At 42.3% G+C, this 18,915-nt stretch overlaps 2 protein-coding genes across 3 annotated transcripts in view; one reads left to right on the top strand and one right to left on the bottom strand.

The window, feature by feature from the left end:
* cdhr5b (cadherin-related family member 5b) overlaps positions 1-5,959 on the top strand; it is a 16,975-nt gene extending 11,016 nt beyond the window's left edge. For both annotated transcript variants that reach the window (XM_064989928.1, XM_064989927.1), the window contains one exon: positions 146-5,959. In XM_064989928.1, coding sequence (XP_064846000.1) covers positions 146-700 — 555 coding nt within the window. In that variant the 3' untranslated portion in view covers positions 701-5,959. The remainder of the gene's footprint in view (positions 1-145) is intronic.
* LOC135556604 (cathepsin D-like) lies at positions 4,237-18,915 on the bottom strand. Its single transcript, XM_064989929.1, has 9 exons — positions 18,807-18,915; positions 18,353-18,503; positions 18,056-18,179; positions 17,028-17,146; positions 16,384-16,580; positions 16,058-16,180; positions 5,139-5,283; positions 4,759-4,857; positions 4,237-4,383 (listed from the first exon to the last, which is right to left on the bottom strand). Exons 1-9 carry the CDS (start codon positions 18,866-18,868, stop codon positions 4,237-4,239), a joined length of 1,167 nt encoding a protein of 388 aa, XP_064846001.1. The 5' UTR covers positions 18,869-18,915.

The following is an 18,915-nucleotide window of genomic DNA, read 5'->3' as shown; positions in this document are numbered from 1 at the left end:
AAAAGGGTTATCCTATGTGGACAGCTTAAAACCATTTTGAAGTGCAGTAATCAATTGATGGCAAAAAATATATATTTGTGTTAAAGATTTTTGCTCTGCCTCCCTACATGCAGTCTGTTCTGACTGGTACATTACTTGTTTACAGCTTGGGAAAGGTCCTGGCGAACTCAAGGGTGGGGTGCAGTACACCAACGAGGGCTTCCAGAATGACGGAGACACTAGCAGCGTGGGATCCAAAGGCCCAGAGGAGATGGATGGGAAGCGGCCCATCGGGAATGGAGTGACCTCCAGAGCTGTGGAGGAGACTGTCATGAAGATCTCAGCTCCACTGTACTCCAACCTTCTGCTTGACACCAGCAGCCTGGCAGGGTCTGATAAGGCCGACAGCGAGAAGGAGGTGAAGCCCATCCTGACCAAGGAGAGGCGTGTGGAGGAGGGCTACAAGTCAGTTTGGTTCAAAGAGGACATCGACCCCAATGCCAAGGAGGAAGTGGTCATCATACCTGACAATGGGGAGCGGGAAGGTGACGACGATGATGATGATGAGGAAGAGGAGGGGTTTAGAGAGGAGGAAGAAGAATATGACAACTCGTCACCACAGACCCCAAAGGTGTTGTTCTCTGATGCTGATATGAATGATGGCCGTGGAGTGAAGTTTGAGGATTCTGAGAAAGAAAAGGTCCAGACGTCTGACCTGTGAGGAGTAGAGGGGTAGGCCTGCACTGGATTTAGCTTGCCTTGTCTGTTTGGGTGGGTGAGCTTTTCTTTTTTTGTTCAGTTGTGCCGGGTAAGCTAAATATTGCGCAATTGGGGCCCCATTTATAATTGTTGTGAAAATTCCACACTAAATATCTGTGTGCGCCATTTCTGAAAATAATACGTACGTCTAAAAATATTGAGATTTCTAAACTTGGCACATGCCCTACAAACACGTTTACCATTATAATTCAGACCTGTCGGTAAACTGTGCACACATGGACAAGCATTCTAACTCTGTCAGAAAAAGTCCTTTCATTCACCTTTTATAGTGACAATAACGCCCTTTATTTGCTGTATAATTTGGAACTATTGGAATTAGGCCACGTAGGTTTCTGAAAGAAAGAGTAATGGCAAATTTGATTACATTTTGTAGAGGTGTGTGCAGAATGTTTTAGTTTTTTACAGTCCCTTTTTCAAACTTAACATTCATAATGCCTATAGTGAGTGCCAAGCACATTATTGATTGTATATGCAAAACAATTTTACTTTGACAGTATGGGTATAGGCTACAGTATTGCTGTGCAATAGGAGCGTGACATCATAGCCTGTTTAAGCCTATACCAAGACAGGAGATAGAAACACAATCATCGATTGGTACACTAAATATTGAACAACAATTAGTCTTTTGTGTAAAACTGTGGGCTGTAGCATTTTACTTAAAACTACTGGTCTATTTACTGAGTTGGCAGATTGTTTTAATCTTTTGCAGTAACATTCTGTATTTAGCAAAGGACTGTGACAATTTCTGAAGGAGAAATGATGGTAAATAGTTGTGGACCTGTCAGCAGAACGTCTGACCTCAACAATGTTTTACGTTGACCTTCCCCCAACCTAATATGCTGGGAAGGTGAGACATTTATTCTGCAATGGTTATGAAAATAAAATAAATAGGAATAGATTCCTATGTCTAATCATTCAACAACACATTTTTTTACAGAAATTGCTTCATCTTGTTATTCTGTTTTTATGAATAAGCGTGTCGTAATAGCAACCATTTGCACAAAATACTTATGCCGTGTTCACATGCTAGTCGGAACTAGAAAACCAGCACATTTTTGACTTGCTAACTGGTTGTAGTTATACACGTGTCGCGTTCAACCTGTTAGCAAGTCAGACATTTCTGAGTTTCCTAGTTCCGATGAGCACGTGAACACAGCATTACTGGCCTGCTTGCAATACAATACTTCAACCACTAGACAATGTGTGTGTGCGTGGTGTAAAGTTTGCGTGGAGGGACATTCTCAAGTTAAATTTTGATAAATGCCCAAAAACTGTTTCGGGGTATATTTTGTATGTACGCAACATTTATAAATGAGGCCTCTGAAGTGCTGTACTGTATGTGAAAGAAAGAAATGCTCTTTTCTGCACCAGGATCCCACCTGTCTGAAGCATCACATCAACCTTTTACTGCACTGGGCTAAATCAGGGTCACACAGAGTGTTTCTTGGTAGTCTTAAACAAATCTACTTTGAAAACAAAGTATACACTTCACACACATGGTTATGGGCTTAAAAAAGAAGAATCCTGCATTATGTCAGATATTGAGTTAAAATGTATTCAATTTTGAGCATCCCAATATTACACTTTATATACATCACAGCAGATTGAAATATAACAAAACCGCTTGACGTAGAAACACTGGATTTTTAACAGGTTTTTTAAAATGATGTTTATTAATTATGACATTTTGAAAAATATTAATTACATTTCACTCTTGAGGCCACTAGAGGGCGATTTGGTCATTTGACTGCAGGAATGAGGTTTTAAACTACTATTTTATTGGACAACATGTTAGAACTTTGCTGCTTTCTCATCAATCCTGGAAACATTTAGTCCTGCCATACTTGCTCTCCATTATTAATCATGTGGAACTTTGACCCTAGTACACATCATCAGTCATGCTTCCTTGTTGCTTACCGAAACTCTGCTGTTCACTAATCAGTAACTCACTTTATTGCTTGATACAGTACTATTAGAAAATGTGTTATCATACACAAAAACAAACAGAAAAAAATAACATTAAGTGCAATGTTTACTCATTTTGTTTTCCCGTTGTTCGGGTAAGATCATTCATGGCTTGAACTTAAGCTTCAACTTTCTTGTATCTTTGTAAATAATGGATGTTAAAAATAAAATTATTTATGTAATAATAAAGAACACAAGTATGATTTGACAAACCAAATATTGAATGATCATGTCTCACATGAGTTTGATAATACAGACACCTGAATGTAAAAACGTGTCAGTACAGATGCTGATAGCAACAAGTCCTCCATTGTTAGTGCTTGTTTATGATAAGGCCCTGGTTACCAGCAGTCTGGGGCTGTAAAGAGCAATAGACTGATGCAAACAAGTGCACTTTGTACTCTAATAAAATAGTCATCCATGTACAATAATCATAGATGTTCTATATTTATGAGAATGAGTACATCTTAACCCATGACATACCAGGGGAGAACAAGTCCACTTGTCAATCAAATCCATCACAGGGACTGAATTAAAATGTTAGCTATTTGTCACTGCAGTATTTGTGTGGAATTACCAAAATAATGTTGTGCCTAACGACCCCACACGTGTTCAAGTATCAGCAATATCACTATTATCTAATGTTCAATTCCAAATCTGCATAGGAAGCAATATCCTCATAACATTGAATAATACACATGTATAAATGTACGCAGGAAGAAAAGCATGTAGAGGGCATGCTGAGTCCATATAGATGGGGATGCGCTGAAGTGATTCGAAAGTCAAACGAAAGCACATTCATTTCCACTCAGCAACAGCAAGGCCATAACAAATTGTGATAAACATCGCTGTTGGTGCAACTTCACAACTCCACCCAATCTGCTGCAATTACTCTGAAATAACACAACATACACACAAATGCCAAATAACTGGGAGTTAAGTCTTTATTTAATTCATTAATCTCTTTACACACACAAATATGAAATAGAGGTCATGATTAAATAGGGAGATTAACCAGGGAAATGAACGCAGGAAAATGCACCCACTTACTCATAAAACAAACAAGACTGAATGCTGTAGAAAATTAGTTATGATACTTGTCTGCTTATCCTCTTTTTCAAGGACAAATATTATTTTTACCAAGTTTGTTATTTTAAAATAATCATTTTAAATCTATGAAAGCACGAGAGACTGAAAAATAGCTTCTATCTCAAGGGCATCCGACTGTTAAACAGCCATCACTAACACATAGAGGCTGCTGCCAACATACAGACTTGAAATCATGTGTCACTCGTCACATTAATGATGACACTTTAATGATTTTTACATATCTTGCATTACTCATCCCATTTGTATATACTGTATTTTATACCATCAGGTGTTTTAGCGTTACACTCTTTTCAACATTATTTCACTATCTAGAAGGTTTGGATTAAATGCGGATGCAGAAGACACATTTTGGTTGAATGTATTCAGTTGTGCAACTGAAGAGGTATCCACTTTCCCTTCCTCTTATATTGCTTTGGCAAATCCCACCCTATCGTTGTCCCGGTCAAAGACTGTGTAGTAAGCTCCAATGAAGATATCTCCCAGGGTCCAGCCAGGGAAGCCTAAGGGGGAAAATCCTAAAAGGCAGACTTTCTTTCCCCTCGTAGTCCACTGTTCACACACACACACACACACACACACACACACACACACACACACACACACACACACACACACACACACACACACACACACACACACACACACACACACACACACACACACACACACACACACACAGTTAAGAAGGTAAGAAGGAGCACCAGTGACATCTACAGATATACTAACAAGGTTTCTATTATAACAGCCTGTATAATGATGCTACATTATTACACTGTATATTTCCATGTGCCTTTTACTTTCCTAGACTCTGACTATGCTAACATTACATTGCAGTATCATATGATATACATGATATATATACAGTAAATATATAGTGCATTTAGTTCTTTACAAACTGCCTGATACTCTATACACTGTACATACCCTGAGAATATACTGTTCTCCATTCAGAGGGTAGACCTTTCCACTGACAGTGAAGGAGACACTGGGGAGGGAGGACACTTTCTCACAGTCAACCGTGTACTGTGAAACAAGTAACAGATAGTGTTTAACAACAGTAAAACCACCCTCTTACAGCTAACATGCTTTAATGTCAACAGAATCCATAGAGAGATGTGAAATGGCTATTCAAGGACCTATTTAGCTTCATGATTACAAATATATTCACCCTCTTTGGTTTGGTAGATACCAGGAGGATATTACTCGTTGGTTGGTATGCATTTTCTAAAGAAAAGGATTAGGGAGATATTGTAGAGAGAAGAGATAATAGGTGATTCTAGTTTCTGTCATCTGTCATGTTCTACCTTTCCACGGTTCCAGGGCACAGCTCCTACAGCCTTCTGCAGAGCACTGATCTCATCATAGGGACCTAGGATCAGGGAGGTGCCAGTGTCCACCATGGCCTCACAGCCACCTTTACACAGCTTGACATCCTCTCCAACGCTCAAACTGCCAAAGACACCAAAATATTTAGTTAGAGAAATATACTGAACAAAAATATAAACCCAACATGCAACAATTTCAACAATTTTACTGAGTTACAATTCATATAAGGAAATCAGTCAATTGAAATAAATGAATTAAGCCTTAATCTATGGATTTCACATGAAAGGGCATAGGCACACCCACAGGGGAGCCAGGCGACATTATGAGGGAACACGGCTGGCAAGGAAGCCTGAGAGCCAGCCCCCCCCAAAATGTTTGGGGCACACGGGAGTGTGGCTGAGTCAGGTTGGAGACCTGAGCCAACTCCCCGTACTTACCGTGGCGAGCATGTGACTGGTCAGGCCCCGTGCAATGGGGTGATGCGCACTGTGTCGCCGGTACTGTCACGCCCTGACCTTAGAGATCATTTTTATGTCTTTATTTTGGTTTGGTCAGGGCGAGAGTGGGCATTCTATGTTTTGTGTTTCTATGATTTTCTATGTTTTGGCAGGGTATGGTACTCAATCAGGGACAGCTGTCTATTGTTTTCTCTGATCGGGAACCATACTTTGGTACCCTTTTTCCCACCTGTGTTTGTGGGAAGTTAACTTTGTTTGATGGCACATAGCCTGAAGCTTCACGGTTTGTTTTGTATTGTTTTGTCAGCGTCATTTCAAATTAAAGAGAAAATGTAGACTTACCACGCTGCACCTTGGTCCAGTTCCTTCAACAGCCGTGACAAATTGTGTATATAAACCTCATGTCTCTATCATAATACGTTGGATTTCTATTGGAGTTTTTACTCTTGTAGGATGGTCAAAATTAGGGAGTGTCACGGATCCCCCTGGTACTGATGCTCATTCTGTTCACCAGTTCCGGTGGTCTACATCACCGGCTTTTTAGGCTTCAAAATCCTTTCTCCAAAATCCTTTATATCAGCATGACAGCGAGACTAAACCTATGGAGGCCAGAGGAAAAAAAGGGTCAAAAATCTGGTAAATAGCATCCAGCCTAGCTGACGCGATGCTACCTGAGAATTAAGGTTACCTGACAGGCTTTCCATTGAACTCGCCATCTTTCTTCTCATATCCGGAGAACTTAAAACAATATAGAGGAGAAGATAGATATCAATTTTGAGACATGACATGTAGTATTTTCATATTAGTATGTGCTGTTCATATTAATGAAAAGTTTCTTCTTTTTCGAAGACTTCTCACAAAAACAAGCGTACAGTGGTTCCTCCTTTAAAAGTTGCGTCATACTGCAGCACACCTTGCGGGCTGTTGCAGCATTCTGTGGCACGTCATTTAATTGTCAGCCATTTATTTTTGTTAATGCAAGTTAGTGCTAGTTTGTCCACCAGAGGGTATTTTTTGAGAAGCATTCAATAGTCTTCCATATTGCAGGCACGTGGAACACCGGGGTTCAATTCCCCGACCGTGAGGAAGGAGTAGGCTGTCCTTGTAAATAATAATTTGTTCTTAAAACTGATTCCATATGTTATTTTAAAGTTGTGATGTCTTCACTATTATTCTACAACGTAGAATAGCTAGCTACTTCCAGACACAAATGAGACCACTCTGACCATTTTACTCGCCCTAGCAGAGCTGGTTAGGCAGTTTTCGTGTTAACCAGAGCTTTGGTGACTGTAACTGTGCTGCTGGAAACAATTTAATTACGCTTTTTTTTGCCAACGTTTACTGACACCGGCCATATTCAATGGGTGTTGAGCGCTAGTAAATTCATTATTCTGCGCTCTGGTACACTCAGACTAGAGTGCTCTGAAATTGGAGTAGATAGCCAGAGCGAATTTACGAAAGCACCCGAATGTCCATTGAGAACACACAACGACTATACCATTTAGCTAAGCTAAGAATGACGAGAATAATCAAGTCAATAAACGTTGGGTAGTTAGCCTATAGTTAATATACTGTCAAGTTTGATGTATAACTACTAACGTTAGGTAGATAGCTAACATACAGATTCAGCGGCTTGAGCATGCTTTTGGTGCACAGTCGGTAGCGCGCTGGACTTCGGGCAAGAAGGTTGAGGGTGCGAAACCTGCTCCCTGCTTGTTTCATTTGAAGTCGTACACAATTATCAGTTTATTATTTGGTTTATATTGCCCATTTATTGTCAATTAGAGACACAGTTGTGCATTGGGAATTAAACTGTTCCGTGTTCTTTTTCTCTCTTCCTCTCTGCCCGTCTTGTTGTACATAGAACCTGTCTCACATGCACAGTTTGGAGGAAGAAGAGTACCTTGACCTGTCGAATTCAATCCACCTCTTCTGTGTGGGATATGTGTTCCTACCTCGTCTGCGGGCTGATCTGCAGTATTTCACAGAGTTTGAATAATCACCCTTTAAGTACAGAGGTGAACCTGACACCTCACAGGTGTGGCATATCGGAATGCTCCAAAGATGTGCACATTTTTGTTTTTGCCTTAGCACTACACAGCTGATTCAAATGATCAAGTCATCATCAAGCTTCAAGTGGTATTTGTCTAATAATGACTATCTTCTATTGTTTGTCCTCGTGTGTCTGTTTTTCAGCAAGTACTGTAGCCACTTAGTGTGGACACCAGGTGAGACCACACACAATAATTGTGATGAACTGAGAGAATATTAGGGTAGCACTGTAATTGTGATGAACTGAGAGAATATTAGGGTAGCACTGTAATTGTGATGAACTGAGAGAATATTAGGGTAGCACTGTAATTGTGATGAACTGAGAGAATATTAGGGTAGAACTGTAATTGTGATGAACTGAGAGAATATTAGGGTAGCACTGTAATTGTGATGAACTGAGAGAATATTAGGGTAGAACTGTAATTGTGATGAACTGAGAGAATATTAGGGTAGAACTGTAATTGTGATGAACTGAGAGAATATTAGGGTAGCACTGTAATTGTGATGAACTGAGAGAATATTAGGGTAGAACTGTAATTGTGATGAACTGAGAGAATATTAGGGTAGAACTGTAATTGTGATGAACTGAGAGAATATTAGGGTAGCACTGTAATTGTGATGAACTGAGAGAATATTAGGGTAGAACTGTAATTGTGATGAACTGAGAGAATATTAGGGTAGCACTGTAATTGTGATGAACTGAGAGAATATTAGGGTAGCACTGTAATTGTGATGAACTGAGAGAATATTAGGGTAGAACTGTAATTGTGATGAACTGAGAGAATATTAGGGTAGCACTGTAATTGTGATGAACTGAGAGAATATTAGGGTAGAACTGTAATTGTGATGAACTGAGAGAATATTAGGGTAGAACTGTAATTGTGATGAACTGAGAGAATATTAGGGTAGCACTGTAATTGTGATGAACTGAGAGAATATTAGGGTAGCACTGTAATTGTGATGAACTGAGAGAATATTAGGGTAGCACTGTAATTGTGATGAACTGAGAGAATATTAGGGTAGCACTGTAATTGTGATGAACTGAGAGAATATTAGGGTAGAACTGTAATTAGGATGAACTGAGAGAATATTAGGGTAGCACTGTAATTGTGATGAACTGAGAGAATATTAGGGTAGAACTGTAATTGTGATGAACTGAGAGAATATTAGGGTAGCAATGTAATTGTGATGAACTGAGAGAATATTAGGGTAGCACTGTAATTCATGAATCATACGCTGTCTGCCTCTGTTCTTACAACTTTCCCTTTCTGTCTTCTACACCTCTCTCCCCACCTCGTCTTTCTTCCTCATTTTATAATGCACACCCATATGTGCATTGAAGTACAAATTGAACTTGTATTTATAATATAATATTACAATTATCGTCATTATAATGCATGTATTATGTATTTATAACACCTGGATAATTGACTTCTTTCAATAAAGCGTTTCACATTCTCAACTGGTTGAAATTAGTATGTCATATCCTGTGACATCAGATGAAGGGAGTTAGATAGGCATGTTTTATTTTCTGTATATATGAATTACAAATCAGCCTTTACTTCAATCATGATTCTAGTCTATTGCATAGTTACAATGTGTAATCATTGATGTCCCACGAGCAGTATGGCTGGTGTCATGCTGGAGGGTCATGTCAGGATGAGCCTGCAGGAAGGGTACCACATGAGGGAGAAGGATGTCTTCCCTGTAATGCACAGCGATGAGATTGCCTGCAATGACAAGCTCAGTTCGATGATGTTGTGACACACCACCCCAGACCATAACGGGCCCTCCACCTCCAAATCAATCCCGCTCCAGAGTACAGGCCTCGTTTTAACACTTCCTTCGATGATAAACGCAAATCCGACCATCACCCCTGGTGATACAAAACCGCGACTCGTATGACAAAAGAGCACTTTTGCCAGTCCTGTCTGATCCAGCGACGGTGGGTTTGTGCCCATAGGCGACGTTGTTGCTGGTGATATCTGGTGAGGACCTGCCTTACAACAGGCCTACGAGCCCTCAGTCCAGCCTCTCTCAGCCTATTGCGTACAGTCTGAGCACTGATGGAGAGATTGTGCGATCCTGGTGTAACTCGGGCAGTTGGTGCCATCCTGTACATGTCCCGCAAGTGTGATGTTTGGATGTACTGATCCTGTGCAGGTGTTGTTACACGTGGTCTGCCACTGTGAGGACGATCAGCTGTCCGTCCTGTCTCACTGTAGCGCTGTCTTAGGCATCTGACAGTACAGACATGGAAATGTATTGCCCTGGCCACATCTGCAGTCCTCATGCCATCTTGCAGCATGCCTAAGGCACGTTCACGCAGATGAACTGGGACCCTGGGCATCTTTCTTTTGGTGTTATTCAGAGTCAGTAGAAAGGCCTCTTTAGTGTCCTAAGTTTTCATAACTGTGACCTTAATTGCCTACCGTCTGTAAGCTGTTAGTGTCTTAACGACTGTTCCACAGGTGCATGTTCATTAATTGTTTATGGTTCATTGAACGAGCATGGGAATCAGTGTTAAAACCCTTTACAATGAAGATCTGTGAAGTTATTTGGAATTTTACAAATTATCTTTGAAAGACAGGGTCCTGAAAAAGGGACGTTTCTTTTTTTGCTGAGTTTGTTGGAGATAGATCCCACTGAAGGATCCAAAACATGAAAAATCAAATTTGTCTCTGTGAAATGTATTTTATAACATAAAATATGGTCAAAAAGTTAATATTCAGTTAACTCATACCCAAATTATATTGTTGATTCATCCTATACTCGTATTTGTGGCCAAAGCATAAGTTGAAGAAAAAAAAACACTTCAAAAATACCACTTAAAACTTCTCAAACAGACAGTTTATAAAAATGCTGGCTATTTCCTCATAGAGGATGATGTCATCCTCCTGAGGAGGACGAGCTGACCAATCAGCGGTCTACTTGCATGAATTATTTTGATGACCATGTTACAAATGCACAGAGGCTTGTAGGGCTTTCTCCTATAGAGCTCCATTTTTATGGAATGGTCTGCCTACTCATGTGAGAGACGCAGACTGTCTCAACTTTTAATTCTTTATTGAAGCCTCATCTCTTCAGTAGGTCATATGATTGAGTGTAGTCTGGTCCAGGAGTGTGAAGGTGAACGGAAAGGCACGGGAGGAACGAACTGCCCTTGCTGTCTCTGCCTGGCCGGTACCCCTCTCTCCACTGGGATTCTCTGCCTCTAACTCTATTACAGGTGCTGAGTCACTGGCTTACTGGTGCAATTCCATGCTCTCCCTAGGAGGGGTGCGTCACATGAGTGGGTTGAGTCACTGACGTGATCTTCCTGTCTGGGTTGGTGCCACCCCCTTGGGTTGTGCCGTGGCGGAGATCTTTGTGGGCTATACTCGGCCTTGTCTCAGGATGGTAAGTTGGTGGTTGAAGATATCCCTCTAGTGGTGTGGGGGCTGTGCTTTGGCAAAGTGGGTGGGGTTATATCCTGCCTGTTTGGCCCTGTCTGGGGGTATCGTCGGATGGGGCCACAGTGTCTCCCGACCCCTCCTGTCTCAGCCTCCAGTATTTATGCTGTAGTGGTTTATGTGTCGGGGGGCTAGTGTCAATCTAATATATCTGGAGTATTTCTCCTGTCTTATCCGGTGTCCTGTATGAATTTAAGTATGCTCTCTCTCTTTCTTTCTCTCTCCCGGGGGACCTGAGCTCTAGGACCATGCCTCAGTGCTACCTGGCCTGATGACTCCTTGCTGTCCCAAGTCCACCAGGCCGTGCTGCTGCTCCAGTTTCAACTGTTCTGCCTGCGGCTATGCAATCCTGACCTGTTCACCGGACGTGCTACCTGTCCCAGACCTGCTGTTTTCAACTCTCTAGAGACAGCAGGAGCAGTAGAGATACTCTGAATGATCGTCTATGAAAAGCCAACAGACATTTACTCCTGAGGTGCTGACCTGTTGCACCCTCGACAACTACTGTGATTATTATTTTCTGACCCTGCTGGTCATCTATGAACATTTTAACATCTTGGCAATGTTCTGTTATAATCTCCACCCGGCACAGCCAGAAGAGGACTGGCCACCCCTCATAGCCTGATTCCTCTCTTGGTTTCTTCGTAGGTTCTGGCCTTTCTAGGGAGTTTTTCCTAGCCACCGTACTTCTACACCTGCATTGCTTTCTGTTTGGGGTTTTAGGCTGGGTTTCTGTACAGCACTTTGAGATATCAGCTGATATAAGAAGGGGGTTATAAATACATTTGATTTGATTTTAATTTGTGAAATTAAACTGAACGTCTTTACTTCAGATCAACACAAACTTACTCATCCAATCCTCACCTCCGTACATTCGAAATGTGCCTGACACATTCTTAAAGCAACAGTATTCAATACTCAACTGAGGTATGAAACCATATTACTGAACACAGTATCCCCCCAACCCCACCCACTCTAGTTCACATGGTCATTAAGCCACGAGGGAGGAGCTATTACCCGTTGGGGTCTCCCAGTGTCCAGAGGTGCGGCTGATGACAGGGGAACTGCAGGCATTTGAGGCCTGACTGGTGGAAGGGCCCTGAACTGAGCCTGGTGTATGGTTGGAGGTGCAGGAGCCCCTTGATCTTGCTCATGCCCATAGTGAGTTGTGGACCGACAGGTCAGGAAAGGATACACCGCAGGCAAATGGACCTTTCTGAGGCGATTTGCATGCCAGCGGAATCCATCAAGAAGTTGGAATGTTGCAAGCCCTAGCTATCGTTCCACTTTTAGGGGCTTGGACCAAAATGAGGAGAGCTTGTTCCGACAGTTGTCAGTCCTGATCTGCACGCAGTCCTGGGCCTTCAGGCTTAGTTGTTTCACTCTGTGAGACGTGTCATAACGTTGTTTCATCTGTTGCTGTGCTGCTCCAACATAGGCGTGCCTTGCTGCAGCAGGCTTGTTCTTTTGTTTTGGGCAGAGACAGTCCAAAGGGAGTTTCAGTTCCCTACCAATCATCAGGGAGACAGGAGACACCCCAGTGGTTGAGTGCTTGGTAACCCTGATGTGGAGTAGTATAAGCCACACCTGCTCGCCCGCCCAGCATCACTACTCTGAACAGTTCTGAATTAGAATATGTAGACAACTACAAATACCTAGATGTCTGGATAGACTCTCCTTCCAGACTCACATTAACATCTCCAATCCAAAATTAAACCTAGAATCGGCTTCTTATTTTGCAACAAAGCATCCTTCACTCATGCTGCCAAACATACCCTCGTAAAACTGACCATCTTACCGATCCTCGACTTCGGCGATGTCATTTACAAAATAGCCTCCAACACGCTACTCTACAAATTGGATGCAGTCTATCACAGTGCCATCTGTTTTGTCACCAATGCCCCATATACTACCCACCGCTGCGACCTGTATGCTTTTGCTAGCTGGCCCTCGCTTCATATTCGTCTCCAAACCCACTGGCTCCAGGTCATCTATAAGTCTTTGCTAGGTAAAGCCCCACCTTATCTCAGCACACTGGTCACCATAGCAGCACCCACACATAGCATGTGCTCCAGCAAGTATATTTCACTGGTCAGCCCCAAAGCCAATTCCTCATTTGGCTGCCTTTCCTTCCAGTTCTCTGCTGCCAATGACGAACTGGAACGAACTGCAAAAAAAAAAAAATCACTGATGCTGGAGACATATCTCCCTCACTAGCTTTAAGCACCAGCTGTCAGAGCAGCTCACAGATCACTGCACCTGTACATAGCCCGTCTGTAAATAGCCTATCCAACTACCTCATCTCCATACTGTTATTTATTTTATTTATTTTGCTCCTTTGCTCCCCAGTATCTCTACTTGTACACTCATCTTCTGCACATTTATCGCTCTAGAGTTTAATTTTTTTTGCCACTATGGCCTATTCATTACCTCCCTTATCCTACCTCCTTTGCACACACTGCATATAGACTTTTTTTGTATTTCTTTTTTGTATTATTGACTGTATGTTTGTTATTCCATATGTAACTCTGTGTTGTTGTTTGTGTCACACTGCTTTGCTTTATCTTGGCCAGGTCGCAGTTGTAAATGAGAACTTGTTCTCAACTAGCCGACCTGGTTAAATAATGGTGAAATCTATATATTTTTTTAAAGGCACAGAGCCACGTCAAAAAGTTCTCTCAGCCAAGATGGCTGGTATTCCTTCCTTCAGGATTCTGTTCAAGCTTTCCACCCCCCTGTTTGCTTGAGGGTGGTACACAGCCGTCCAGATGTGCTTGATGGATTGCTTTTCAAGGTACACAGACATATTAGTCGAGACAAGCTGGGGACCATTGTCTGTCGTGATGGTGCTGGGCAACCCCCACTGACTGAACAGCTTATCCAGTGTTTGGATGATCATCTGTGAGGTAGTAGAGGACAACGGCACGGCTTCTGCCCATTTCAAACGCAAGTCATGAATGACCAGTAGAGCCATAGAGGCTTATGTCCGGAGCCCTGTGTGGCCAGCAGTGCTGTGAGGGTTTGATGGTCTGTGCGGAGTTTGAATGTTCTGCCTTACAATGCAAGCCATGGCGTCCTACTCTACCACATAGTACTTTTGTTCAATCGGAGACAAGGCCCGTGAGGCAAAGGCCACTGGCTATTCCACGCCTCCATGCAGTTGAGACAAAACAGCTCCAAGGGCCACTGCCGAGGCATTACAGGGGACAATCGTTTGTGTTGATGTGTCAAAGTGAGCCAGTGTTGGTGTTGATGTAAGCTGCACCTTGAGCTCCTGCATAGCATCCCGACAGTCCTAGCCGTTAAAGAGGAGCAGTTGTTCACAGTCCTGAGGTCCATGCAGATCCAAAGATCGCAATTTTTCTTGGGCACAACGACCAGGTTTGAGACCCATGGCGAGGCGTCAAGGAGGTTGTCAAGTCCCTTGTCAATGGGCTCCCGAACTGTCAGCGGAACCCTCCACAATGACTGGATTACTAGCTTGACCACTTTGTTAATAGTAGGTCGGTGGACAAAACCGCTGAGATGACCTGGCCCCTCAAACAGTTGTGAGTACTCCATAGGTACTGGTGCAGGCAACGTAGTCCTGGCTGGCCAGTGTGGTTTTGTTGTTGAAACAGACTGGCAGTGATTGAGATCGGTGTGTGGTTGTAGCTGTAGAGTGATACTGCTGGTCTCTGCAGTGGAAGATGTGAGAATAATTAGTCATAAGTGGCTTTGTTCAAATGTGACATATTTTCTTCAGTGTCAGTCACCAGTGAGGTTTTAACACCCTCGATGTAGCAGTCACATTGCTTGGCCGCAACTGAGTCATCATGTACAGAGTTAATGGAGACTGGTGAACTTCGACATCTGCATTGCTTGCTGTTTGTGGTTTTAGGCTGGGTTTCTCTACAGCACTTTGTGATATCTGCTGATGTAAAAAGGGATTTATGAATACATTTGATTGATTGATTGATTGATCTTCTAGATGCTGTCCTGCCGATGCTGAATGACAACAATGGGCAAGATTATTGTATTTTTGCAGTTCTTGCAGCGTTGCTCATTTGCTGGACATGTAGACTGTTCCACATTTAGAACAACGTTGCCCCCCAGTGGTTTCCTGCACCTTTTGGACTGGTGCCTCAGCCAGTGTGTGAAGCCCTGCCCCTTGAGATGCGCTCTGTAGGTCAGTGAGAATAACTTCCATTTGTTTTCCAACAGTAAGTCTTTAACAACAATTTCTCCCTCAGTGGAGAACATGACGTTGTTTTCAATGATCTGATCATGTACAAATTCGTTTTCTAGTGGTCCCAATCTGCATGGTCCCACTAGGTACTGTGCTACGGACTCACCCGGCAGTTGGGCTCCTTGTCTGAAGAGAAAACAATGCATGCTCACACTGCTTGAGCTACTGTAGTGTTCCTCAAGAGCTTGGGCAGCCGATGTAAACTTGTTCTCCACTGGCTGCAGAGTGGAGAAGACACATTGTCCCTCAGCGCCGAGGTAGCGGAGTAGAATCACCCGTTTGTGTGTGTTGGCAGCTCCATGCAGATTGATAGCTACCATATACAACTGAAAGGATTGAAACCAGTGATTCCATGGAACATGTGGCTCTCCAGGGACTGGGAGAAATAGAGATGGTGGAGGTAAGCTAAACTCGGCCATCCTCGTCGCCAAATGTTACAAATGCACGGAGGCTTGTTGTGCAATTAAACTGAACGTCTTTACTTCAGATCAACATGTTAACAACTAGTACCAACTCACCCATCCTATCCTATACGCACAATTTGCCTGATACATTCTTAAAGCAACAGTATTCAATACACAACTGCGCTACGACACAAATTACTGAACACAACAGACCGGTATACACCCATATTGATCTGTTGTTGGGATATGCCGATAAAATAAAATACACTGGTTATAATAAATACACTGGTTAGCAGCACTAACCCATCCATGTGGATGTTCCAGAGGTCCTTTGTGGTGACGTTGGCATAGTGGAAGTCCCCCGTGTAGTATGCAGGGTCAGTCCCTCCCAGCAGTAGCTGTCCCCCTGGCTGGTTGGAGGAGATCCTGTCACAGAACAGTAGAGCCCATCAGAAGAAAAGCATCTGCAGTTCATTTCCAGTGGCACAAGTCGATTTCTAAAACTGCCATGTTAACTTACAGCTCTTTCAGATCTCCCTCGGGAAAGAGTTCTTCTCAATGGGACTTTCTGGATAAATAGGTATAAAATACAATACTGATCTGCGTTCCACTTCACTATCGCCACTCACCTGTGGTTGAGGTAGAAGGAGAAAACATTCTGCGCCAACAGCTTCTCTTTCATTATGTTGTCAAAGACAGGGCTCATGGCATCATCTGTTGGGTAAGACATTCCCAGAACTCCATCGAACTTAGCACCAACGAAGTTCGCTCCATTTATCTTGACGGCCTCACCAAACACCTGATCTTTTACGGATACATTTCCAATCTGACAGAAGAGCAAAGCAGATTATTTAAAACTATATAATCTGTCAGTGGCAGCCATTGTCACACCCTGACCATAGTTTGCTTTGTATGTTTCTATGTTTAGTTTGGTCAGGGTGTGATCTGAGTGGGCATTCTATGTTGGATGTCTAGTTTGTCTGTTTCTGTGTTTGGGCCTGATATGGTTCTCAATCAGAGGCAGGTGTTAGTCATTGTCTCTGATTGGGAACCATATTTAGGTAGCCTGTTTTGTGGGTGGTTGTCTCCTGTGTCAGTGTTTGTACCACACGGGACTGTTTCGGGTTTTCACGTTTCTTGTTTTGTAGTTTATTCATGTATAGTTTCCTTATTAAAGAACCATGAATTATAACCACGCTGCATTTTGGTCTGCCTCTCCTTCCCAGGAGGAATCTCGTTACAGCCATTCATTTCTCCTCCTTTCCGAACTTACTGTGCACATATCCTGGCTGAGGTACCCAGTTACACTTCCCAGTCCATAATGAATTGAAAAATTTCTTCCACCCTTGACATATGTGCTGGAATTGGTATCATTGTATTTCCGGTGAATCACTGCAATACAACGTTAAACATACATTATTAGTTTGATATGGTGTTTTCTGAACAAAAAACGAACTCAGACAGGAAGTCACAATTCTCATGTTTATTCCTAGTATTGAAATAAATGTCACTCAGACATGAAATCAGCCGTGGGTTTTAACTCTTAACTCTATCTTTATTTTTAAACCTTATATCCATTTACTTCAAATTTACACTGTGTGTGAGTGTGCAAAACATTAGAAACACCTTCCTATTATTGAGTTGCACCCCCTTTTGCCCTCAGAACAGCCTCAATTCATTGGGCTCTACAAGGTGTCGAAAGCGTTCCACAGGGATGCTGGCCCATGTTGACTCCAATGCTTGCCATAGTTATGTCAAGTTGGCTGGATGTCCTTTGGGTGGTCGACCATTCTTGATACACACAGGAAACTGTTGAGCATGAAAACCCCAGCAGCATTGCAGTTCTTGACACACTCAAACCGATGCGCCTGGCACCTACTACCATGCCCTGTTCAAAGGCACTTAAAATTTTGTCTTGCCCATTCACTATTTGAATGGCACACATACACAACCTATATCTAAATTGTCTCAAGGCTTAAAAGTCCTTCTTTAGCCTGTCTCCTCCCCTTCATCTGCACTGATTGAAGTGGTTTTAAAATATGACATCAACAAGGGATCATAGTTTTCACCTGGATTCACCTGGTCAGTATGCCATGGAAAGATCAGTTTTCTTAATGTTTTGTACACTCAGTGTATATTTCCATACGCCTTTAACTTTCCTATACTCTGGCTGTGCTAACATTACATTGCAGTAACATATGATATACATGATATTCCTACAGTAAAAATGTTTTGTACTTTAAGTGTATATGCTACAGGGAATAGTCTACCCATGTGCACAGTGCATGATGAGAGACTTACAGCATGTGATGTCAGCGACGGAGCATTTGGAAGAGGGCACCCAGAGATTGTTGGATCCGGTGTCAAAGGTCACCCTAAACATTTGAGGTGGGGTTCCTAAACTAATCTCTCCATAGAACTGAGCCTGAAGACACAATCACATCAACGATGAAGAAGATATATCAAAACCAATGCATAATGAGTAATGCATAATGGGTGAAGTATGACTTGAGTTACTGTGCATAAGGCCACTAACTGTGCACATTAAATAGGACTTTTATATGACTTATACTGTGCATAAGGCGGGCAGACCCTTACATCAACATAGTTCCTCAGAGCCACTTTGCTGGTCCCACTGGCGTCATCGTCGTCAAAGTTGTCGGAGTAGGAATCATGGAATAGACGACTGAAATCCCCCTCTGAGTCAGACATAGATTGTCTCAAGGAGTTACACTTTGTGAGGGGTATACTGGATAGCAAAATAAACAAAAAAGGTACACAGGACATAAGGATCTTCTCAGTGCCTCTAGGACCTTTGTCGAGCCTTCACTAAGTATGAACGAAAAAGGTCTCTAGACTAGTAATAATGTTTTAAGCAGTATACTTTTATATAGATCTGAAGCAATCTATTTTTATCACTACATAATTCATATAGAATTACTGCATAATTTAGGTAATGTCCAGTTGCAAACCACACATTAATGCAGTTAATAATGCAGTTTTATAAATGAACTAGAAATGCTGTTAAAAACACATCTGCCGTGTATCATACCGTATGAGTGACTCAGACATCCACGCACATGCTGCTAACACACAGAGATATATCATCTTCATTTTGACTCTTTCTTGTGGTTGTTGTCAATGCAAATTCTGATGGCTTC

The sequence above is a fragment of the Oncorhynchus masou genome, chromosome 15, assembly GCF_036934945.1.
Source record: "Oncorhynchus masou masou isolate Uvic2021 chromosome 15, UVic_Omas_1.1, whole genome shotgun sequence".
NCBI lineage: Eukaryota > Metazoa > Chordata > Actinopteri > Salmoniformes > Salmonidae > Oncorhynchus > Oncorhynchus masou.
The sequence above is the reverse complement of the archived record's forward strand: the minus strand, read 5'-3'. Positions and strand labels throughout refer to the sequence as shown.